The sequence below is a fragment of the Cryptomeria japonica genome, chromosome 10 (genome assembly GCF_030272615.1).
Source record: "Cryptomeria japonica chromosome 10, Sugi_1.0, whole genome shotgun sequence".
Classification (NCBI taxonomy): domain Eukaryota; kingdom Viridiplantae; phylum Streptophyta; class Pinopsida; order Cupressales; family Cupressaceae; genus Cryptomeria; species Cryptomeria japonica.
In genome coordinates, this window is record NC_081414.1 from 219,456,735 (window position 1) to 219,484,116 (window position 27,382).

The window sequence follows — 27,382 nt, forward strand, 5'->3', positions numbered from 1 at the left end:
ATTGTTTCTATTATTTCTCTGTGTCATTATTTTTTCTTCTATTTTTTGATATATTTTTCTTCTTTATGAATATATTTCTTTAAGCTTTTAAGATATAATGTGTGCATGCACGCGCACGCACATACACATACACACACACATGTGCTTATTCTCTCTCTTTTTTTTTCTTTTCAAAACTATGTTTAATTATTATTACTTTCTTGTGTTTGTTCTCCATTTAGTCCATAGGTCTATTTTTATTTTCCTTTTCCTTATCTTATTATCTATGGCTTTACTCTATTTTTTGGTCAACTCTTAGGGTTTCATGTAGTTCCATCATTCCCTTCCCCCCTCCCCACTGCTCCTTCTAAAGATGTCTTAGTCTGTAACTTACCATTTATTTTTCTCCTTATGCTCTCTCTCATCTCGATGATGGATTGTGTAGTGTGATCTAAAAAGTTGATGCAAAAACTCTCACTCAATCAAAGCCAGAAACAAGAAATCTCAATATAATGAATTATAGCAATCTAATATCAATAAATTATTACACGGAGCTCATCGTAGATAGATGTTCAGTCGTTGTTCTCGGGAGCTTATTACAATGTATCGATCATAATTTGAACTCTCTATCAAGCCTATTGTGATCTCACCCTCGAATCCAATCTTTTTTAAAATCCAAGGACTGCCGATTCCAATCTAACCCAGTTCTTCATAAAGGTCGTACGTAAGCCCATAATTATCAAAGAATTTTAGCCATGGAGTTGATGATGGAGGTAACTATCCATGATGTGATTAGGAGGTACATATAATTATAAAACAATATTAGTCATGTGCTACACTGTGCACAGAGCATATTTCGTCGGAATGAACATGCCATTTGGCAGTTCGATTGTATTGACTTTTTAAAGTTTTGGGACTGAAATTTTTCAGCAATGAAAGAAGCCCATGCGTCTGCTCTGCATTTGTATTGTTGTTTATATAGTCATTCTCCTAATAAAGGAGATACTTAATTCCGTTAATGCCAAAGCTTTGCTATTGTTAGCCTCTGTTTACTGCAATGCCCCTCAAAATGTCACAGAAACATAATATAGAAAGTGCCGAGTTTTCATTCCCTTTAAGAGAATGAGTATTATTATGAGATGGAGAATCTTAGTGAAAAAAAGACAGAACAACAGCTATGATTGTGTAGCTGTCGACGTTCTGAATGTTTTATGGCAGATATAATAAATAAAATGTGGCAATATAAGCATGTTAGAGATCAAAGGAAGGAAAAGCGTGGATCTTTGTTAAGGTTCAGTATGGGATTTTACTGTGTACGAGATTTTCTTTGTTTGTAGGAACCCCTGAACTCACCCTGAATCATATTGCTTAAATTATCTGTGCTGTAGGCTATATAGCATACTAGGACCACCTTCCATACTTGAGTAGTCTTAAACCACAAAGTATAGATACCTATCTCCTTTAGATTCAGAAACAATGGATCTCAAGGAAAGCCAGAGAAAGAAAAAGAGCTTGATGGAGTGGACGCTAGTGTTGTTGAATTGCTTGGCCTTATGTATTGGCACCACTGCAGGGCCATTGTCACTCAGGTTTTACTTCATCCATGGGGGGTCTAGTAGATGCCTGTGTTCCTGGCTAGAAACTGCAGGGTGGCCCATTCTTATTCTGCCTCTCTGCATAATATACAGAAGGCAGCCAGATGTTCAACATGTTACCCTCCACCAATGCCTTGCTTGCTGTGCTATTGGGCTCATCACAGGGGTGGATGATTATATGGATGCTTGGGGAGTGTCATATCTGCCTCTCTCTACATACTCCTTGTTGAATGCCACTCAGCTTGCCTTCAATTCAATCTTTGCATTTCTCTTGGTACGTCAGAAATTCATCCCTTATTCAATCAATGCTGTGTGATATTGCTTACCCTGGGCTCTGTCTTGCTGACCTTCCAAACCAAGAGTGACAAACCCGAAGAGGTCACAAACACAAAGTACATATTGGGTTTTCTTTTGACAATTGGTGCAGCTGGGCTCTATGGATTAGTCCTTCCCATCATTGAACTTGTGTACAAGAGAAGCAAGTGCAGAGTAATATATACTCTGGTTATGGAGATGCAGCTCATAATGTCATTTTCTGCAACTGTGTTGTGCACAATTGGTATGGTAGTGAACAAGGATTTCGAGACCGTTGCAAGTGAGGCGAGGGCATCTGATATTGGGGAAGCTAAGTTCTACATTGCTTTAGTATGGAATGCAATCTCATGGCAGCTCTTCTTCATTGGGGTGTTTGGTGTGATCTTTCTAATTTCTTCTCTGCTAAGTGGTATCATCAAAACTGTGTTTATTCCAGGGACGCAAGTGTTGGCAGTTATTATATATCATGAGAATTTCAGCGGGGAGAAGGGCGTTGCTCTGATACTGGCCTTATGGGGTTTTGCCTCATATTTATGTGGAGAGTATTTGAAATCCAAACAGCCGGCCAATGTCACAGAGACTATTTGCCATCACTGTGAATTGTCAGGAACCAAGGAAGAAAAATCTGAGGTGGCGGTTAAAGAGAAAAACTATTTGAAATCCAAACAGCCGGCCAATGTCACAGAGACTATTTGCGATCACTGTGAATTGTCAGGAACCAAGGAAGAAAAATCTGAGGTGGCGGTTAAAGAGAAAAACTCTAATGTTGTAATTCCATAAATAGGTAATGATGCTTTTGAAATTGATCTGTGTTCTATATCGTTGTTTAGACTGTTTGGTCAACACTGTACACTTCTTTACTGTTGAGATTAAGGTGTCTCAATCTTAGAGTTCAAATATGCTAATTTAATTATTTGTTTTATTTTTTATTCTACTTTGGAAGTCTTGAAGGTTTGGGAATTAGTGTCATATGTTGCTATGTTGAGTTTATGATAAATTTTCTATTATGATAATGGCAGTTTCTAGTTCAATGAAAGAGTCGTGGAGAGTTATATTTTGGCAAATTCCATTTATTGTTTGAGTTCACTTTTGACAAGTGGTGTGAGGTAAGGAAGGCACTTATTTGGTCATGGTAACTTGTATGTTGTACTTACATTACATTTTGCAAGATGATCATTATGGAAGAGATAGGTGTTGTTGCTTCGGAAGTTGTTGTGTACAACATGTCATTGGATTAGCAAGATGTTGTTTGTCACACAACTTACCTCTTGTTCTTTGAAGTTGGTTTTGGAAACCATGTGCACATATCTCATTGTGATGAGATCTATTAATTGTTGATGCCTTAGTTGTTTTTTGGAGAGAGAGACAAGTTAACTTAGGCATTGTTATGCTGCTGAAATTATTCTCAAAATCTTTGTTGTAACTACTCCTGAAGAGCATTGACTCTGTACATTGTATTGTAACTGTTAGTATTGCTAAATAATACAATTGAGTCAGGCTTTTGGAGTGTGGGTTTTTTCTTGACAAGGTTTCTTCACGTATATTTGGTGTTGTGGTTTCATTTATTAAATCTGATTGTATGTGTGTTTATAAGAGCCTAGTCAAATTTGTTATTATTGTTGGGTTGATAGGTTTTTTGTACTGATCTAGTTTCAGTGGGATTTTTGTAGTGGAAGATTTCAAGACTTTGTTGCAAGTTAGATATGGTAAGTACCTCCAACATAATAGAGATGGATAAATTTAATGGCAGCAATTTTGAGTTGTGGAAACTCAAAATGGAGGATATGCTCGTGGATAGAGATCTATGGGTTGCAGTTTCTTCAACAAAACCCCAAACTACACTGCAGGATGAATGGGATAAAATGGATCGAAAAGCCAAGGGTTTGATAAGACTCTATTTGGTTGATTCAGTGCTACTGAATTTCCATGAGGAGAAGACTACAGCTGCACTTTGGAAGAAGCTTGGTGATATTTATCAAGGGAAATCCTTGGTAAATAAGTTATTCGTGAGAAAGAAGTTGTATTCTCCAAGGATGGAGGAAGGAGGATCTATTACAGATCACCTGAATGCATTCAACATGCTAGTTGCTCAACTGAATTTTTTTGGTGATAAGATTAATGATCAATAATAATGCATGTTTATGTTATTTTCTTTGTCAGACTCATAGGATCACTTTGTGATGGCCATTGGAAGCACAACAACCACTTTCAAAATGGAGGATGTGGTTGGTTTATTGTTATCTGAAGAGATGCAAAAGAAATCTTCTGAGATGGCCAAAGAGGCCCTAGTCGCTCATGGTAGAACGATGGAGAAAGGCAGGAAAAATGAAAAGAAGGGTAAATCAAAGTCTCCGGGAAGATCTAAGTCACCCGGTAAAAATTCTAAGGTGAAATGTTGGAACTGCTACAAATCTGATCATTTCTAGAAAGATTGTAAAGAGGAGAGGAAAAAGAAAAACAAGAATTCCTCTGATTCTGATAAATCCTCTCTAGATGACATGGATGTTTTTGTCATTGCCTTGGCAAACCTGCATCAGGAGATGTGTGGTTAATTGACTTAGATGCTTCTTTCCATATGACCTCTCATAGAAATTGGTTTTCAAAGTATGAAGAATATGATGGTGGGAAGGTGTACTTGGGTGATGATTCTCACCTGAAGGTTCTTGGTCATGGAAGAGTCAAGATTCGATTCCCTGATGGTAGAGTGAAGGGGATTGATGGTGTACTGCATATCCCTAGTTTGGCATGAAACCTCTTTTCAGTTAGCAAGTTAAGTGATGTTGGAGTGCAGGTTGTTTTCTTGCAAGGTGGATGTAAGATGACCAGAGGTTCTATGGTTCTTACTAAGGTTGTTCGGATTGGCACTCTGTATAAGGTAGATGCATGCATAGTTCAATGCAATAGCACTTCTATAAATTCCAAGAAAAGGGCTTTAAATTCTTCATCCTCACCATTAGATCAAGCATAAAAGAAGACTCTTGTTTCAACATCTAATGATAGTTCTTTTTGGGTACCTAAGGGTGCTAATGCTTTGGAGATGAAGCTCCCAACTGAGAAGACAATGTTGTGGCACCAAAGACTTGCCCACATAGGTGAAAAGGGCTTACGAGCCTTGAAAAATAAGAGCCTTGTTGAAGGCCTTGATGATTGTAATCTCGAGTTTGACTTTTGTGAAGATTGTGTATATGGAAAACAACGTTGTATTTATTTTTATTTCAGTTCTCATAAGTCTTCTTGGGTTTTAGACTATGTTCATTCTAATGTTTTTGGTCCTATTAATGTTCCTTCATTAAATAGATCTGTGTACTTTGTTTCTTTCATTGATGACTATTCTAGAAGGACATTTGTTTATTTCCTCATAAGTATGTCTAAAGTTTTCAGTCAGTTTTAAGAATTTAAGTCCTTGATTCAAAATCAAACTGGTAGAAAAATTAAATGTCTAGGGATGGATAACGGTGGTGAGTTTTTGTTCTGCTGAGTTCGATAGGTTCTGTAAGGATCATGGGATTGAAAGACATAAGGCAACTCTATAGACACCACAACAAAATAGAGTTGTGGAGAGGATGAATAGAACTCTGATGGAGAGGGCTAGGAGTATGCTGAGTGGTGTTGGCCTTGAAAAAAAGTTCTAGGCTGAGGTGGTAGCCAATACATGTTATTTAATAAATAGATCTCCCACTTTGACGCTTGTTGAAAAGACCCCCATGGAGGCATGGTCTCATAAAAATCTCTCATTGAGACATCTTAGAGACTTTGGCTTTGAGACATATGCTCATGTGTCAAGTGAAAAGAGATCTAAATTGGAGAACAATGCAGTGAAATGTATCTTTATCGGTTATGGTATTGGCATGAAGGTGTACAAGCTTTGGGATCTAGTTCCAGAGAAGGTTCTCTATAGCAGAAATGTTATCTTTTGTGACTTGAAACCTTCCATGATAGATTTACAATCAGAGAAGGAAGAGAAACAAAAGAAGGAGGTAGTTCATATTCCACCCACTGCTAAGAGAGTTGAACTATGTACTCTTGTGGGACCTGAGCCATAGTAGATCGGAAAGTTTAGAAGAGGAACAAGATCCTCAACCCCAGTCTTTGAGAAGGTCTACACATGAAAGGAGACAAACTGACAGATATGATTATTCACCTAAAAGGTTTGGATATTCTATATTGGATTCCATTTATATTTATACTTTGGTTACTAACACTAATAATCCTAGGATTGTTAGAGAGGCTATGGGTATGCACGATGCAGATTCCAGGATGGAAGCCATGAATGAAGAGATCGATGGATTAAAGAAGAATGCAACATGAGATCTGGTACCTTTTCCTGAGGGACAAAACGTTGTTGGTTGTGAATGGGTATTCAAGAAGAAACTTGGTCTAGATGGTAGTTTTGAGAAGTATAAGGCATAATTGGTTCTAAAGGGTTATTCCCAGGTGGAGGGAATTCATTATGGGGATATATTCTCTCATGTAGCTAAGATGACATCCATTCATCTTGTTATCACTCAAAACAATTTATGATTTGGAAGTCGAATAAATGGATGTGAAGACAACATTCCTTCATGGTGGCTTGGAGGAGGAGATTTAAATGTCACAACCAGAGCACTTTGTGGAGAAAGGTAAAGACAATTTGGTATGCAAGCTGAAGAAATATCTTCATGGTTTTAAGCAATCTCCTAGAATGTGGTACTAGAAATTTGACACCTGTGTGTTGTCTTTGGTATTTTTGAGATCTAAATCTGACCATTGTGATTATTACAAAGTTGAAAATGGTCATATTCTCATTATTGTCATGTATGTGGATCATATGTTGTTCATTGAAAATGGGAAGAGAATGATTTCAGATTTGAAGTCTTAGTTGTCAGCACTGTTTGAGATGAAAGATCTAGGTGCACCTAGGTACATTTTGGGAATGAAGATTAAAAGAGATAGAGCTCACAAAAAGCTTTGGGTCATCTAGAGAAAGTATGTGAACTCTATGTTGGAGAAATTCAACATGACATATTGCAAACAATTAGTTTTTCCTATTCTTTAGGGGATGAAACTTTCTGTGGAAGACTATCCAAAGTCTCCTACTGAATACATGACATGACCAAAATTCCTTATGCAAGTGTTGTTGTTAGCCTAATGTATGCTATGGTCTGTACGAGGTTAGACATTGCACAAGAAGTGGGAGTCCTTAGTCGGTTTATAGCTAATCCTGGGTGAGTGTGCAAGATGAAGTGAAGAGAGTGTTTAGATATTTGTAGGGTACTTCCAAGTATTCCCTATGTTTCCTTGGTAATCCTACTGGACCTTGACATTCCTTGAGTATTTGTGGACATGAAGACTCTTATTGGGGAGGTGACATTGACAACAAACAATGGACATGTGTTCATAATGTTTCGTGGTACAATGAGTTGGATGACTAAAAGGCAAGATGTAGTCACTTTGTCTACAACTGAAGATGCGTACATGTCAGTTACTCATGGTTGCGAAGAAGCCCTTTGGATGAAGGGATTGTGCTCGGATATTGGTTTTGATGTAGGACATATTACTATCTATTGTGACAGCTAGAGTGTTATATGTTTACCGAAGAAGCCCAATTTCCATGCCAGACCAAAGCATATTGATGTACAGTTTCATTTTGTCCGTGATATGGTGGGAGATGGAAAGGTGAGGTTGGAGAAACTTGAAACTTTGGCGAATGCTGTAGATGCATTAACAAAGCCAGTGAGCACTGAGAAGTTTATATGGTGTGTTAGTTCTATGGGCCTTGGGGCCTTGACCAGTTGACAAAGTGTTTTGACTCTTGATGGGTCTTCAACAAGTGGGAGAATGTTGGGATTAAGGTGTCTCAACCTTAGAGTCCAAACATGCTAATTTAATTTTTTTATTTATTTTTCATTCCACTTTGGAAATCCTGAAGTTTTAGAAACTACTATCATATGTTTCTATGTTGAGTTTATGATAAATTTTCTATTATGATTATGGTAGTTTCTAGTTTAGTGGAAGAGTCATGGAGAGTTATATTTTGGCAGATTGCATTTATTGTTTGAGTTCACTTTTGACAAGTGGTGCAAGGTAAGGAAGGCACCTATTTGGTCATGGTAACTTCTATTTTGTACTTACATTACATTTGGCAAGATGATCATTATGAAAGAGATAGGTATTGTTGCTTTGAAATTTTCTATGTGCAACATGTCATTGGATTAGCAAGATGTTTCTTGTGAAACAACTTACCTCTTGTTCTTTGAAGTTGATTTTGGAAACCATGTGCACATACCTCTTTTTGATGCACTCTAATAATATGTTGATGCCTTAGTTATTTTTTGGAGAGAGAGACAAGTTAAAGGCATTGTTATGTTGTTGGAATTATTCTTGAAATCTCTATTGTAACTACTCCTGAAAATCATTGGCTTTGTGCATTGTATTGTAACTGTTAGTGTTGCTAAATAATACAATTGAGTTTGGATTTTGGAGTGTGGTTTTTTTCCCGAAAGAGTTTTCTCACATATATTCGGTGTTGTGGTTTCATTTGTTAAATCTTATTTTATGTGTGTTTATCTAATTTGCAATTGTTTAAAAATTTGTAGGAAATTTTTACATCACCTCTCTTGTTAGATTTAGCATTTGGAAGCGTTATTCCACACTTTTGGCTTCTTTTCATCTATCTAATTTTATAATATTTATCTTATGAATTTTGAAGATTATTTTATTGTTTTGCCAAAATTGCAGAGAAAATCAAATCAATGGGAACAAAAGAGAGATCAAGACATTTCAGATAAATAATTGAGAAAAACAGATGACCAAAAGAGATGCACAATCTATGTTGTGGTTAAAATGTTTTAGTTTTTACAACATTGAGATATTTTGAAGACTAAAATTTATCAATGATTTAGATGTTTTGAGAACCACTAATTTTAATCTGCCTATAAATAGTTAAAAACACACAAATTAATATCAATTTAGATATTAATTTTATATTAATTTATGTGAATTAGTATATAAACTGATAAAAAAAAAAATCATATTAATTCAATCAAATAGGTGAACATTTTGTATTAATTTAAAATTTGATATCAATTGATTTGATTAAATTGATATATAAATATTTTCATATAAATATAAATTAGGACATCAATGTGAGATTTTGGCAAGATCAAGAGCTCAATGGAAAGTACAAAATAGAGAGACCAAATATTGATAGGAATAAATTGTATTCTATCAAGATAAAAATACTGATCAACTGGATCATCAAAAGTTGTTACATACAATGTAGATGAGTCTGCTTATAAAGGCAAGGCCAAAAGGATATGTGAGCACACAATGATCACATGTGGCTCAATGAGAAACATTGGTAGGTAGGAGAAACAATAAAATATTCTACATGAGGTGGATCACCCACAAAAGATGGAATTATCATTCCACAATAAGTGGAAGTGATAAAGTAACAACAAGATCACACCATAAAAGGTGGAAATTCTCCTACATACACACTCCCAATGTAGCACATCTCCCTAGGTGTGTCAAATGAAAACTACTATGATATGCATGTACCTAAGTAAACTTAAGTAAAGTGTAATTATATCCAAGATGAGTAAATAATTACACCAACAATCAATTTTTTCAATTATATTAATATATAAATTAATAACATTTTGATATCAATGTCAATTTGGATATCAAACTTGATATCAATTTCAATGTTGATATTCAGTTAAAACCTTGTCAAGTGAAAGGCTTCCACCCAAAATTTGTGGTGCACAAGAATTTAGGTGAAACCTTTTAATCTAAAGTTATTTTCGAAATCAATTCTTGAATCTATTCCATTGGAGTAAAGTGAGACACAAATCTAAACTTTCACCTTGATCTTATTGTAATGTTGCGGTCAATTTGGATAATGAGTCTCTGAATTCTCCTCTTCAAGTGCCATTGATATCTCAACTTTCGATTTAATAATAAATGTTTTCTTATGTTTTAAGAATGGAATGATTATCCCTTTGTTGATATTCTCATGGGGCAATCAATAAATCTTTTTATATAAAAAATCAGGTTGGCTTTGGTGGACATGTTTAGAAACCCTTGGATCCCTTTGTTTGCTAAATTGCTATTAGGATAGATAAATAATGATATTATATTTCCACACTTCATAATGTTGTCTATTATTGTTTCTAAATTCAATTGATGTTAAGAAGTCTCACATAATCGAATTGAAAAATATCAATAGTGAGAATAGATAATCATGAAAATAATTGATTAAATATAATGATATTCCTCTCTACATTGAAAGTTTCTAAATTGTAACTTTAATAAAAAAAATTAAAATCTATATTTTAAATGACCCGTGAACTAAGAGGATTCCCTTCTATCTAATAATATTAATATGGATAAGATTCTCCTTATGTATGTGAATAGTGATAAAAAATAGTGACCACTTAAAATTTAAAATTCAAACCTAAAAACTTAATATTAATATTAATTTAAAGGAAAATTGCAAGCAACGCTAAATCTACACCTAAACCTGCCTAGTAAATTTTTATTTTTTATTTAAAACATAAACAATGAAAGCGAGTTAATATTTTATTTTAAAACAGAACGTACCAATTAAAAACGTTAATTAAAATTGGAGCTGTGGAATCATCGATGGCTGTGGCAGTGGCACGTGGCACGCTCAACAACCTCCATGAGCATTGACTTTTACTGGCGTAAACTTCCATCGCAATTTTCGACGATAACAGTGTCATTATGTTCGAATGGTACTGGAACATGATAATATAAAGGAAGTAATACAACTTTTCTTGACAAGAAAGTTATTGGAACGGTACGAAAAGTCCTAAATTTTATGCCTTTATTAAAATATAATTCAAATTTGGATTGAATCATATCAAACAAGAGAGCATTTGCATCGCGTTCATGTCATTATGTTTTTGTATTAAATGCTTTTTTATTAAAATTGGAACTATGGTAAATTTTAGTAATAATATTAAAATTTAGTTACGGTAAATTTTAGTAATAATATTAAAATTTAGTTATGATAAATAGCATCATGCATAGTTATATTTGCAATAATTAATATATATTATCATCTAATAATTTTGTTTTTTATATAATATTATATAAAAAAATTATTATCTCATCATTATATTAATAGATTAATTATAGCTACACATTTAACTTCATAATATATTTGATATTTATAAGTTTATATATTTTTTAAGTTAATATTAAAAATCAAATGTGTTGGTGTAATTAATTATTCATGTTGGATATTATTACACCTTACTTAAGTTTACTTAGGATAATGCATTTCATAGAAGTTTGGGTATGAGAGACTTGGGTGTTTGTGCCACATTGGGATAGTGTGTGTAGGAGAATTTCCACGTTTTGTGGTCTTGTTGTTACATTCCACATTCGGTGGGTGATCCATCTCATGTGGAATATTATATTGTTTCTCCTACCTACCACACCTATTTCCTACCTGCCCCTACTTATCCCTACCTACCCTTGTTTCTTATTGAGACACATGTCATGTTTGTGTGCTCACATATCCATATAGCCTTGCCTATATAACCAGGCTCATCTACATTGTATGTAACTTTTGATGATCTAGTTGATCAGTATTTTCATCTTGATAGAATATAGTTTATTCCTATCAATATTTTGTCTCTCTATTATACTTTTCATTGAGATATCGATCTTGGCAAAATCTCACATGGTATCATAGCCTAAAGGGCTTCTTTGATTAGTCATTTTTGGAGGCTTCAATTTTTGGATTTGGGGAGATGCTATTTTTTTGGTGCATCGTACAACGATTTGGACATCATGGTTGAGTCTGGGATGGCATTTCCATGAATTTTGAGTATAAACTCGGCCCTTTTTTGGTGAGGGTAAAAATTTCGCTAATTTTGCTATATTGTACGGATTTTTCAAAAAAAAAAATTTATTCTGCCAACTATATTATTTCATTTATTTTAAAATTCACAAAATTATTGTAATAGTTTTATTATAAAAAAACAAAAATAAAAAATTATTGTTTTCGGGAGTGGTCCTCCTCCCCCCGCCGTTGTACACCGTACCTTGCTTCTGCATCGTCTACAGGGACCTCCAGTACCATGGCTGACCCTCACCTTTTTCTACAGCCCCCGACAGTCTTTTGTCCAGCTCCTTTGCCTGTCCCAATCATCGTTGCTTCCGTTCTCCAGCACGTGCATCCCTTCCGGCTCTTGCTGATCTCCGCCAAGCCGAAGTACTCTCTGCTGACGACCCGTGCTCCCACTAGTGACTTACCTGCTCTCACTGACTACTTGCCACGTGAACCCTACCGCAAGTCTCCTTTATAGGGCACCTCTATCATAGTCAACAGAGTCAACCAAACATCTGAGCGCCACATGGCATATAACCATTTATCGAGCGCTGCATAACAAAGCCACCACATAGAGTAATCGTGACACATGGCCCTCCCTCATTCCCCACACAGTGCCCAATTAGTGCCTTGTTGGTTGAGCCATTGGGACACGCAAACACCCACTCAACATACGACAGGACACGCTGTCAGCCATGTATTTCCGTACAGTTACACACAAGACTTCTAGATTATAGTCAGCACCACATCATCGACCATACTACCACATCACCCTGACACATCATCCTGCCTAGTCAACTGTCTATACAACCACGTGGTATGATGATGTCATCATCTGTACAACCTTGCCAGGGGACGCGATGACCATTTTGACACGCATATGGGCATCAAATTAAAGCTCGTGGTCTGCTAATGTCAGCCACAGTATTTTGAAAACATTTTACCCCCCTCCCATTTGCATTTTTGAAATTGCAGTTCAACTTCAAATGGCCATATCTTGCTCATTTTTACTTCTTTTTTGGTGCAATTTTTTTTTAAATGGGCTAGAATTTCATTCTCTTCACAATGGTGAAGGAATTCTTTGTATTTCCATGGACTTATTTTTCAAAATTTTTAGATTTTCATGATTGCACCTATCTAATCCCAGATTTTGTAACTTTAGAGGCTTTGTACGACCTCCTTTTCAGGTGCCCTTTTTTTTAAAGTGCATAATTTTTTGTCTAATTTCATAATTTTCCATTAGTTTACAGTGATTTTGAGTAGAAATTGTACTTCCAGTATTTGGTCATTTTTGGCCTATTTGGTACTTGTATTTTGCTTGGATCTTAGTTTAGATCACTTGGAGTATTTGTTGAGGGCTCTTATAGCCTATTTGAGAAGTTGTAAAATTAAAATCATAAGTCCACCTTGCCTTGTTTTGCAAGTGGCCCATCATATTTGCACTAAGTATAAAGTACCAAATCACCATTTTTTTTTCGAGGGGCGGGTTGTTTCTTGATTGATTGAATTTGGGGGGGTGTCTTGTGTGATTGTTCCTCTCTATATCTTGTTTTTTAAATTTTGGTGCTATGGATTCTCCTAAATTTCCACTTTTAGCTCCTCATAATTATGCATCATGGAAGATAAAGTCATGGAGTAAACTAATGGAAAAAGGACTCATTCATTATATAAATGGAACTATAACAACACCACCTGATCCTAAAATTGATCCTAATGCTCAAATTGAATGGCTCATTAAAAATGCTATGACACTTGGAACTCTTAGAAAGTATGTATCAGAAGACCTCATTTTTTACATTGATAAGTGTACTACAATTTAAGAGGCTTGGAATATTTATGAGAACTTGTATGGTCAAGTTGATGAGATTAAGGGCTACAAGCTTGATAGTGAACTCACCACTTTGGATCCCAAGGATTTTGATACAATCCAAGATTATGTCACAAAAGTCAACGAGCTAAGAGAAAATCTTAAGGATTGTGGAATTGATAAAAAGGATGCTCAATTGGTTTATAACTTGTTGGACAAGCTTCCTTCAGAGTATGCAACCTTTGTCTCTATCTTTCACACCCATAGGTTAGCTCAAGGTTCCTCATACACTTCTCCCTCATTTGATGCATTCACGGAGATGTTGATACTTGAGCAATCTAAGTTGACCAAGATGGGGATTCTCAAATCTTCAAAGTCACAAGCTTTGGTGGCTAATAAGGGGAATCAAAGAAATCAAGGAAAATATAAGAATCAAAAGCAACCTAAGTCAAACCACAACAAGATGGAGCACAATCCTCCTCTCCACAACAAGGTGATTCACCTAATAGGAAATTATATAGGGACAATTTTTTTTGCGCATATTGAAAGAAGTCAGGACATGATGAACATCGTTGTTACAAGAAGGATATTGATGAGTTGAATCATCTTCTTGAGAAGAACAAAATCAACCTACCTTCTAGAATGTCTACATCGACTTCTTCTTCCAAGGATAAAGATAAAGGAAAGGATCACTCTTTTTGGACAGATAAAGGAAAGGGACAAGATCTTTGTGCTATTACAAGTCATGATTCAGGGAGATGACTTCTAGATTCAAGGGCTTCTCATCATATGGCATCTTCATAGTCTATGTTCTCTTCATTTGAGCCTTGCCACATGCCGCAGATTTTGATGGGCAATCATACATACATGGATGTGATTGGGAAAGGATCTATTGCCATGGGGGATAACTCCTTCAATGATGTGTTGTGTGTACCCCATTCGACAAAAAATATTATTTCCATCTATCAAATCACACATGGGGCAACTAGAAAAACTATCAACATGGACCTCATTAACAAAGCATTACAAACTGGAGGTAAAATCCTTTCCACAATTGCCATTTTTTCATTGTTTTGTGATAGTCTTGAGAAGAAGAAGTAGGAAGCTCAGGAGGAGCTTATATTTTTGAGTGAATCACTTGAATGGTTCTACAATCCATTTTGGTAGATTAGTTGGTGCACTACAACAATAGCTTAAGGCTTATGAGGCCGAACAGGTGAAAAGGACAACTTCACTATAGGAGTTGCAGACTTTACTAGTCCCTAAGATTGAAATTTTGCAGAGAGGCTACAAGGAGACTGAAGCAATTTTTTCTACATTGGAGATGAGCATACTTGATGCCATGGAAGAGCTTGCATCTTAGATCCTGACACATACTGAGATAACATGGACACTTTTGGAGACTTGGCACAATGATTTGACACTTTTGAAGTATAGTTTTGTAGATGTATTTCACAAGATGACATTGTAAAACATTTTGAAATACTATATATTTTGGTAATGCAAATTTTGATATATATTGCATTTATCTTTTCATGTATTTACTTACCTTTGCCATTGTTGTCGAAGGGGAGTAGTAGTATGGGTCAAAATTTTGTAAAAGGTTATTAGTATATTTTTTCTTGTAATAGCATGTAATTTCTAAGGGGGAGTCATGTTATGTATTTATGAGTCATAAATTTTGTAATGTGACACTTAGTTTCAAAATCAATTTCCTAAGTGTTGTCGTCAATGCCAAAGGGGGAGATTGTTGGCTTGTTTATGATGATATTGATTTAATAGGTTGAGTAATGACTTGTATTGTGTTATCATTGATGGCAACCATGTTCTTTCATTCATCTAAGTCATTTAGTCCAATTGGTAAATCCTAACCAGTAGAGGAAGCAGTCAAACAATGAACTGGTAAACAGTGACAGAGCTATGTTCAAGCAACTAGTACAAAAGATCGGTGAGGAGTTAGATGTTGTGGTTTGGAATGTATGTTCATGACATTGGCAGGAGTCTACGATTGAAACTACATTGGCAGATTCGATGGAGTGAGCGATTTAAGATTTTCTGGGCAGTCAGTCAAGAAGAATAGTTAAACTGGTAGAGCAGAGTTACTTAGATTGGTAAACCAGTAGACTTAATATTTTATTTCTGAGTTAAGTTGTTTGTGGCCAACATGAGTAAGTATTAATGTGCAAGATTGTCTCTATACATTGAACCTAGGAAATTGTTCCAAGGATTCTTAGCCTATTTAGCAGAGTTGTCTATAAAAAGGAGTATATTGTGTGATGGTGTATCATATATGTGATCTATAGTGCGAATTTGAGTGTGCGGTGAAAGAGGAATCTTTTTATTGATGTTTAGTCACTGTTAGAAGAAGAACTAAAGTGGATCTAATTAGGCACATAGGTGCTATATGCAGATCAGTTAAACTTGTTGTTCCCTAGAAGTTGCAACAAGATAAAATCCTCTCACAAGGTCACTCCTAACCGGGTGCGGTAGGATCCTCATAGGTCTGAAGGTTAAACCCCTTAACAGGGTCACACATTAACTTGTGTTGTTTAAATCCCATAGCTAGGTAGCTCCTAACAGGGCTGGTCCCAACATGCCTTATTGTAATAGCTCTTAATCGGGCTAAGACACTCTTAACCGGGCGTGCTCCTAATAGAGTAGTTGTAAGACCTTAATTGGTCAGATCCCTATTCTTGAGATACTTGATCTTGTGGGTACTAATTCCCACCGTGGTTTTTCCCGTTTGGGTTTCCATGTGAAAAACATTGTTAAAATGAGAATCAATAGTTGCTAGGATTTCCTTGGCCTCTTTTATATAATATTTCAAACTATTATGCCTAAATGAGACTCTCTTAGTTTTATTAATGGTTTCCATAAATAAAAAATGTCCTAGTTAGAAATAAATATTTTTGGTTGAGGCATAAGCACATTTTTGTTCTTTTGATGAAGTGGTTTTTTGCATTATTATAGGGAGGTAAACTTAGCAACAATTTTTTTTTAGCCAGCTTGGGAATAGATTGAGAAGCTTTGATGGTGTTTTATGTTCAACTCAAATCTTGGTCAAATTTAAGGGAACATTTAGCCACCTCAAGATATCTCTTCTTTATTGCTTTAGTTTCATAATGGCTTTCTATTTTTAGTTGGTGTTTACATTCCCTAAAGAAAGACCATGCTTCTTGAATCACATGAAAGATGAAATTCACTCAAAAGAAACAAGGAATTGAAGAGAATATTCTTAGGTTCACAACATCCTTTATGTCTTCCTCTTTCAATATCATTGAAGCCAAAAACAATGAATCAATAAGAAATATAGCACTAATTATTTTATGAAAAATAATAGAGCAATATGTAGATAATGAATTGGTTGATTCACTTTAATCAAGTATCATTTAATTCATTGTAACTAGGAATCTATTATATAACAATATAATTCAAAAAGCATTGTGGAGTGTGATAGGACAAACCACACCAAGTGATGAATGATTAGATATGTGCCAAAGGCTATCACTTGATATTTTAGGGGACTTCACTCAAGGTTTAAAGTTATTGACGATAATAGACCTAATAAAGAGAAAAAAAAAACCTTGATCATATTTTTTCAATATATTAAAGAAAGTTAATCTTGAAATGAAAGTACAATGTCTTTCACTTTATTATATTTAATGCCACAAATTGTGTGTGTGTTGGAATGCTAATTATCTAGAGAAGCATCCAAAAACATGTTCAAGCCCTTTTACCACTCACTTCTTTTATTTGTTTCTTCATGACTTGGCACCATTGGTGAATGAAGTGATTCCCAACAATAAGAGCAATTACAATTTTTATAATAGACCACCACCTTGCATTTAATATCTATAAGCAACATTCATGTAGTGAGTTTTTTTATGCCTTATTAAGGAAGGTTCCCTTCATATTGAAATAATGGTTGAAGAAAAACAACTTTAAGTTATATTATTTGTTATCCTAGTTGAGAAAATTTGGTGCTTTTTAAAGCTGCTAAAACATATTCAAGCCCTTTTACCACTCACTTTTTTTATTTGTTTCTTCATGACTTGGCCCCATTGGTGAATGAAGCAATTCCCAACAAATTACAATTTTTATAATCGACCACATCCTTGCATTTAATATCTATAAGTAACGTTCATGAAGTGAATTATTGAGGCCTCATTAAGTAAGATTCCCTTCACATTGAAATAATGGTTGAAGAAAAACAACTTTAAGTTCTAATATTTGTTCTCCTAATTGAGAAAATTTGGTAATGTTTAAAGGTAAAATAAAGAACATAGAGTATATTATTTTAAATAAAAAAATTCAAAAATTTTCAATAAAGCTTTTAAAGATATTGATGCCTAATTGTTCAAGAGTTTGACATGGTGATGACTACTATTGTCTCAACATACTTAATGAAAACATAGATCATTATAATTAATCCATTTAAAAAGAACTCAATAATATAGAATAAAAAAATATTGAAATTTGGGATATAATTGGTATTGTGTGAAAAATACTGCATACCCCTATACATGTGATAAATTGAAATTTATAATATAACTATTTCATAGAGATACATAGTGACAGAAAAGTTATGGGTGGTCTTTATGAAGACATTAAAAGGTTAGTAAAAGATCATATAATTACACGTAAAATCTAATATTAGTGTTGTAAATTTAATACAAGACCTAAGGGATGCTTTGAATGCCAACAACAAAGTATGATAAGTAATATGTTGATATTTCAAGATACTAATGGTGGAGTTCAAAGAAAGCACAAACACAGGAACTGCATCACTTTTGTATCAAGTATTGAGTCAATGAGAAAGTTCATCAATATGATCATGTATTTGTGCTTTGTTTGAACTCCACCATTAGTATAAATTACTAATCATAGAAGTAGCACAAGTCTCCTCTTCTTCACAAATCCAACCTATTTTCAAAGACATAACTAATGTAGGCAATCTTAATTTTTTTGATGATGAATTCAATGGTACTTCTAGTGATGATGAATTGATCCAACCCAACCAATTGATTTTGATATTTTAAACATGTTTTGATGTTTTAGAGTTTTTAACTCTTAGATGCCACTTATTGACTCATAAACTTTCTTTAAATATAGTATTTAATATATACTTCCTATGTTTTAAATTTTACAAACTTGTAGTCTATGTAGTGTAAAAAATTGTGTGCCCTCTTTGCGATTCCTGTACTATAAATTGCTCTTATTTTAATTTCCCCTCCTATAGAAAATTTTAGATTCCACTTATAAATTTACCTTAGCCTTTTCCCTAATTGAAAGTACCAAATATGATGTTCCATTTTTTCTATGCGATTTTATAATTTTTCAAATGTAACTAACCATTTTTCTTGTTTAATCTCAATATTTTCATTTTTTATAGGTTTGGGACTCTAACACAACTAAAATTACTTCAACATTACTATTATAGCATCTCTAGCTTCTTAAAACATATTCCCATACTTTAAACCTACCTTTTACCAATTTTAATTAATAAAAAATCCTAAACCTGTTATTTTTTAGTGTTTTCTCCAATGAATCTCTTTTTGTCTGCTTAAGAATCCTTTAGGATAATATTTGCCTCCCTTAACAATGATTCTTCTCACTTTCCAAAGAGACATCTCTATTTCTCTTAATCATTTATGAATTCTCTTAGCTACAATAAAATTATTTTCTTGACAATTTTCATATTTTACATCCACTCCTTCTCCAAAAGATCTCATTCTTCCTTACTCTCCCAAAGGAGAGACTCATCGAAGATCTAGATTGATCATCATGAATACTTTTATCCTATTACAAGTTTTTGTCTCCATTTTTATTGCGACACTTAAAAGTTTTGAGATTGTGAGAAAAATCCTTATTCATTACGATATCTAGTTCTCTTTATTTGGGTAAAACTTAGTTTTTCAATTTATGCTTATTTTTTAAATTTGTAATATTCTTATTTATCATAAAATTTATTTAAACTATTTTTATATCATATAATTTTTAAAATATTTTTTTTATCAATAATAGGCCATAGCTGTATATTTTATTAATTAAAAGAAATGTTTACAAGTTAATAGAAATTCAGTTCAGTGTGGGCACTGGTAGGACATAACTGAACAAAGAAAACCTTTGGTCTTGCCCAAGGATAAATCCTAGAACATCAATACATGTCCCGAAGAGCCAAATGGCCAATGAATGGCTACTTGGGAGATTACATAATTCTTTAACCCCCATAACATCATTTTTAACCTTAACCTTATGTGATGAAGTTTCTGTATCAAAAGTAGAATCTTGTCATCTGAGAATAGTCATTTTGTCGAGCCCCAAAGCAAAGCTTTTGTACCTGGTTGCTCTAGTCAAGGAGTGGTTTCCTTATTGTCTATGGAACTTGTGAAACACTGAAAAATGGTCCTCTTGCATCCTAGATATTCATGTTAATCTTAAAATGAATTAAACTGAGATATGAATATCATTATCAAGCAAGGAAGGATAATAAGCCTACCCAACTTCATAAAGTAAACCTCAGATACAAAGTCATTTATCACTAATGCTTCTTGTTTGCGTAAAAGTAGTCAATATTATTTCAAACTAGTATCAAGTATAAAGGTTGATACCTGCATCGACATCTTGTTAAAGAGCCTGTTAGAAACAAAGAGAAAACATGACCAAATAGACCAAGGCCATTACAGTCATGGGCCACTGAAGCTTATTTTGAAGAGAGGATAGAGAACAACACAAAATTAAAGCCATCTTAGAATACAAGAAGGGATGACTATTTATAAAAAGAACCATCATAGCACAAACCAGGAATAGTTTAAATTGTAAGCTATCATATTAATGATGAATAATGACCAAAGGTTGATCCAAATAAACAGATAAGCCTTAAATGAATATATAGCTAGGATTGAGCCAATAGAAATAGTTTGGAAGTGGCAGAGAGTATAGGCCTGTATGTATCAATACATAAGCTTATGTAATACATATGTAAATTAACATATGAGCATATATAAGTATATCTTCATATGTCTATAGAGAAGTATATATACACACCTGTATCTATGTGTTTATACGTATGTTAGTATATATATACCAATGAAATATAGATACATAACTACATACATATATGTATAACCATGTATATATATATATATATATATAATGTAAGTCTATGTGTATTCCAATTCACAGTAGAAATTATCTGCTAAAGCAAGAACATCGAAACAGGGCAGGATTAAGCATATATATGTATATCTATTATGAGTCTAAGTATAGAAATATTAACAAAGGAGGCAACCATATAGTTACGAAGAGCAACATGGGGAATTCTAAACTTCAAAAAATAAAAGTCGGTAGCATACTAGAAATTAAAGTAATTCTAAGTCTGGGTAGCGAAATGTCTTAAAGGAAATCCCACACATTATGCAAATCTAGCTACAAGTGGTAGGCCCTTTCTCTTGGATCCTTGCATGATTCGATGGGGAATTCTTCCGCGAAGCTGAAGACTCCATATTAGGATTTTCTAATGTGAAACCTTTTGCAAGATTCATGTTTATTCCTTCATCCCATAGGTAAACAACCAGCCAATGCTTATAGGGAGGTAATTTCACATGAAACCACTACATAAGGAAATTAATATTCCTCTAAATGATAGGACACATGTTTGCGAATTTTGCGGGGTTATCAATTGCCAGAATTAGGAACCGAGGAACCTGACGATTATTCTAAATTAGGATGTGATAGTGTTGAGGCTTAGGGGTCAGAAGATCATTGGTAACATTTACCATTACTCGGTCTAGTTCTCCTAGAATATTGTGCTTAAAAACATTTAAGCATAACTTTCTAATGAAATCCCTGTTGGGGTCAAAATGAAACATTATTGCTAAAAACATGGAGTAAATTTCAGAGTTCGCTCTTGTTCTATCCTCATTGTGAATGAGATCTTCCCCTAGGATTTGCAAAATGACATTAATAAATAGGTCATGAGGTGAATTGACAATACCTTTCAAGCGAGCTACCTTAATCTCACCAGATACATCCATTTTTCTCTTTAAGTATTTGAGCTTTAGAACCATGTCCATTTTGCCTTCTATTGCGCTCTCTGTCAAAAGATACAAGCTGGGAATGAGGGGAGGAGCCTTTATAAAGCCAAAGGGTTGAATGAGGAGATAACAAATCATGATATAGGTAATGGATATGTCATTTGAATTGAAATGATTTTCCTTCATAATGAAGCATTGGATTGAGGTACTTGACAACCGAGCCAAAGTACCAACTCATAGAGAAATAATTGCCATTTCCTTCTCATGATTACCATAAGCTGGCATTGCACATGCCTAGTGAATAATTAAAACCTTGCATGAATGACATGTGTGAAGGAATGTTTGAAGCATTGGATCTAGAGATGGTAATTATATCGGGACAAGTACAACCGGATTTACAAAATTTGAGATAATTACAAGACATGGCGATAGGATGAGATCATCAAAGTTAAACATGAAGGGGAGAGAATGCAAGGAAGTGAGCATGAAAGGGAAGAATACAGGAGGAAGGAGAGTCGGTTAATGAGGTGTCAAGGGATAGGTAAGAGTATAGGATGCTAAATAGATAAACGAATGTACCTGTTCATAATGGAGAAGGAATGACAATTAATAAGAAATTGAGTGTGAGTGGTGAAAATGGTTGCTCTCATAACTTATTGAAATGAGGAAATGTAATAGGGTTAATAAATGTATATATATATATATATATGTGTGTGTGTGTGTGTGTGTGTGTGTGTGTGTGTGTGTGTGTGTGTGTGTTTATATATATGTATTTCTGTATATATATGTATATGTATGTATATGTATGTAGATATATATACATATATATATATATATATGTAGATATATGTAGATATATGTATATATATATATGTATATATATATATTTATATATATATATATATATATATCTACATATATCTACATATATATGTATGTATGTATATATACATATGTATGTATATACATATACATATGTATGTATATAGATATACATACATATATATGTATATATATATATATATATGTATATACATACATATATATATGTATATACATACATATATATATATATATATATATACATACATATATATATGTATATCTATATGAATATATATATATATATATATATATATATATATATATATATATATATATATACACACACACATATATATGTGTGTGTGTATATATATACATATATATATATATGTATGTGTGTGTATATATATATATATATGTATATATATATATGTATGTATATATGTATATATTATATATATATGCACATATATGTGTGTGTGTGTGTGTGTGAATATATAAATTTATATCTTTATATTAATAGAAGAGTGAAAGTATATTTGAATGGCTATGAATAAATATTTGAGTGTTTTTTATGTATATTAATATAGATTGTATTTTCTTTGTGGAAGGTAACTTAATATATATATAAATCTAAGGAGTAGATATGAATATTATATATATTACTTTTGGTTGTGAATTTATGAGACTCTATGTATATATACATATATATATAGATAGATAAACAATTCTATCTATAACTATGTCTATGAATAAATATATATAAATTATTGTTATAAGTGTTGGTGTGTAGTTGAATGTGAGTTTGTGTATTATTGTAAATATATGTGTTAAAATTGTATATATTTAATTATGAATGGCACTATATATGTGTGTTTATATATATTATATATATATAGGAATGCAAAAATATTTATATATAGACATATATGTTTTATATATATATATATATATATATATATATATATATATATATTATATTCATATCCATATATATGCATGTAAATATACACATTTATACAAGATATAGTTTTCGGCTTCGGAATATACCTGGGAGTATGTATGTATAACTTCTAAAGGGATGAAGGAGAAGAAGTTTATGTGTAAATGGAGATATAATCAAGCCGGGTCTCTAACCTATGCCTTGATTCATGAATTCCTTGCCATCAACTCCTTCATTAGCTAGTTCATATGCTCTTTTGTTACCTTCCCTAAAGATGTGATTGATAAGGATTGATTTCAAGTATGGAAGTAAATCCCTGGCCTTATTAATTAAATTATTTATTCTCCAATTGGAGGACTTACCTAATCTAAGAGAGTTTATGATGATCCCAGAGTCTCCTTCAATATCCATATTTTGAATACCTAGCTTGTGGCAGAGCAACAATCCTTCTACTACTACATTACCTTCTACTATATTATTAGTGACTATCCCTAAATTTTTTGCGAGAGCAACAACCTCTTTCCCGTCCCAGGAATTGATAGCACAACCTACACCTATTGTGTTAGGGTTGCCTCGAGAAGCTCCATCAAAGTGGAGTTTGAACCAATCGGGAGGTGGAGGAGCCCAGGAACACTACTTCCTAGCCACCAAATTGTGGATCTCCCCTAAACCAACATACAGGGATAGAATAATTCCCTCCCATTGTTTCCTTATGTCTTCATCCCTGAGAGTAAATTTGGAGTTCTTCAAAGGGCATTTCCTAATGTAGTTTTTGCAACTCTCTATAATGGATGCTTAGAGTTTAATAAGGAGAGATGCAGAGTTCATGGATTTCTCCTTAAAAATTCTTTTGTTTCTTTCTTTCCAGACTTCCTAGAGGAGGATCGAAGGGGAGATAATCTAGATATGCCCGTATTGACCGAAATTTTGGGAGATAGGCCAGCTCTGCAGGAAGGAAGGAAGGCCTTGTTGGCAGGCCAAACTTAAATTAAGTTTATTAAAAATCCAATGCCAACAAGAAGCAATAAATTCATAGTTAAGTAATAGGCAGTCTACATCTTCCTCCCTCTTGCAACATAATGGGCATCTAGAGGGGCCGGTGTAACCCAATTCCCATAACCCATCCATTATGAGGATTCTCTTTTGCAGAGTTGCCCAGAGGAAGGTCCCAGCTTTTGGAGAGCAAGATTTATGCTAGAAGAGGGTCAAGGGAAGGTTGGAGATAATACTAGCTTCTAACTTATGTGTGATCCTATAGCCCCATTTAATGTTATAGTCTCCATTAGGGGAACCTAACCAAATTAAGTTATCCTGGATCGATTTGAAAGAGAGCTTCCTAGATTGGAGGATACAAAGAAGATGAGAGAACCCTCTTTGATTAGAAATAGACACTATTAAAGGCTTCCAACTCCAACCTAGAGAAGGGTCAGAGTTGGGGAAGGTGACATAGTCTCTGACGAGCTTTCCTACAAAGTTTTCCAGTTCCAATTTTAGGGAACCATCATGGATTATACCGCTTATAGGGGGGTACCCACCCCAAGAATCCTCCCAAAAAAATGTTGTATCCCATAGCCTAATATTATAGGATAGTTGGTCGGAGAGGACTCCTATGCAATTGGAGATAAAGTTCCAAATTCTAGAACCTTTGGGAAAGGGAAGAATTTAGAAGATGGTGGATGGGTCTGTATTACCCAAATACTTGTTCTTAATAATTTTAACCCATTTCAATTGTGGCTCTTTGTAGATTCTCCATACTAATTTAGCTCCAAGTGCCCTATTTTGACTTTCTAAGTTTCTAAAGCCCAATCCTCTGTTAATTTTGGGTAAACACAGGTTGTCCCATGCAATTAGTGCAAACTTTTTCTTATCTTCCAAACCATGCCATAGGAAGGTCCTTAAGATCCTAGTAAGTCTATCTCTAATACCTCCTGAGGGTTGAAGGTAAGACATGTAATACTGTGGGATTGCTGAGAGGATAGAACAAATCAAGACAATTCTTCCTGCTAGCGACATCCATTTACCTTTCCATGATTGCAATATTGAGTCCAATTTGAACAACACTCCGCCATAGAGTTTTTTTTCTCTAACCCCTTTGTCCAATGGGAGTCCTAAATATATACATGGAAGGGTTCCTAAATGGAAGCCTATAAGATTAAGAATCTCCTTTTCTCATCTCTCATTAGTGTTGAGGAAAAAAACCTTAGTTTTATCTTTGTTCACCTCCTGACCAGAGGCTTTCACGTACCAATCTAGAATCAATTTGAAGCTTCTGGATTCACAAAGGGAACTATTGACCAGTAATAGTGTGTCATCTGCAAATTGCCGATGAGTAATTAGATCGATATTACTAGTGACTCTAATCCCTTCTATGTGACTAAGCTCTTAAGACTTCCGGATTGTCCTCCTAAGGGCTTCTACCATAATAATATGAAGGAAGGGGGATATAGGATCCCCTTGCCTCAAGCCTTGGGAACTTTTGAAGAAACCATGGGGGGAATCGTTAGCCAAAATTGAGAAATAAGGAGTTGAGATGCATTCGAATATCAAGTTGACCTAGATTTTGTTAAAACCAAAGGTTGCCAAGAACTTACATAAGAACCTCTAGTCCACTTTATCGTAAGATTTTTTAATATCAACTTAATGAGCATTGAGGGACTGGAGTTGGTTTGAGAGGAGTGAATTATCTCATGAGCAAAGATAACCCCGTCTAGAATAGATCTATCACGAACAAAACCAAATTGTTCTTCTGAGATGATAATTGGGAGGAGGATTTTCAATCTATTAGCTAATGCTTTTGTGAGGATTTTATAGAGTGTATTGCAAAGGGCGATAGGTCTAAACTCTTCTAGGCTTGCTGCCGAATCTTTTTTTGCAATGAGAGCAATGAAAGTTTTACTAATCTCTCACAGGAGCCTACCTGATTTTTTAGCGCCCTCTAGGCTGTCCACTTAGCTCTATTCCCAAAAAATGCCAACATGAATGAAAGAAGGTAGCTAGAAAGTCGTCCAACCCAGGTGCTTTTTCTGGGTGTAATTATTTAACTACTTTGTCAATTTCATCTACTGTGAAGCATCTATTTAAAGACAAGTTATCCTCTGGAGTAATTAAATTAGGGAAGTTCTGGTATCATTTTTCAAGATAGCATTTTCTTACAATTACTTGGGATCATTTTTTTAGGAGTCCTGGTATCCATTTATAATAGTATGGATGCATACAAGCTTTGGACCCTTCAAAAGAAAGTTTGTTACAAACAACTGGTCATTTTCAAGAAGCGGTTATAAGTCCTTTTCAGCATCTCCGGCTTCCTCTGCTTGTTGTTCTGTTGCAACCTCCTGTAACTGCTTGTGAGCATCTTCTTTCTATCCCATATACTTATCTTTCCACTCCTGATACACATCATCACTAGGCCAAGTAAAACTAGCAATCTTCTATTTCATATCTTCTAGCCACTTCCAAGTGACTCATACATGCCCAATCTCTGTTTCTATGAAACCATAATGAGATTTCACTTTTTCATTTCCTCAATTGTTTGGACAAATAAGGATGTGTCATTAGTACTAATAATCTGATTGATCCTTAGGGACAAATTGTGGTCCACCTACTTTAACCAACTCTTCTCTTCGTTTAGCTAGACAGGACCAATGAAACCTCCTAGAAACATTTCAAATTTATGATTTGAATATTCTTTCCTATAAAGTTGGGCTTTTCTTTTTATACCTACTCCTTCCACTGAAAGAATGTTCATCTCTTTTATAAACTCACATGTGGACCTTAGATTGTCATTCTCTTCTGCATTTGCATGGGAAGAACACATGAGCTCTAACTCTTTATCTCTAGGCACCCACTTATTCAGGACTGGTTCCAAAGTGGCTTCTTCTTCTCTCAATTTGATCAAAATATCAAGAATCCTCTTCATATTTATGTATACATTGGAGGTTTTGACTGAGTCAGCAAACTTCAAGATGGTGTCTTTCACCTTCTCCTCATATTTGTTTGCATACAATGTCTGAGCTTATTTCAATTTTTCCAACTCATGTT

At 34.2% G+C, this 27,382-nt stretch overlaps 1 protein-coding gene across 1 annotated transcript; it reads left to right on the forward strand.

Moving 5' to 3' along the window:
- The first annotated feature begins 1,455 nt into the window (after nucleotides 1-1,455).
- LOC131034856 (purine permease 3-like) lies at nucleotides 1,456-2,669 on the forward strand. Its single transcript, XM_057966454.2, has 2 exons — nucleotides 1,456-1,852; nucleotides 2,002-2,669. Exons 1-2 carry the CDS (start codon nucleotides 1,456-1,458, stop codon nucleotides 2,667-2,669), a joined length of 1,065 nt encoding a protein of 354 aa, XP_057822437.2.
- Nucleotides 2,670-27,382: the final 24,713 nt, after the last annotated feature.

Excerpts from the sequence above, each read along its gene's own strand:
- LOC131034856 (XM_057966454.2), top strand. The coding sequence starts at position 1,456 with ATGGATCTCAAGGAAAGCCAGAGAAAGAAAAAGAGCTTGATGGAGTGG. Across the intron at positions 1,853-2,001 it reads CTTTGCATTTCTCTTGGTAC|CTGGGCTCTATGGATTAGTC; the intron begins GTCAGAAATTCA and ends CAATTGGTGCAG.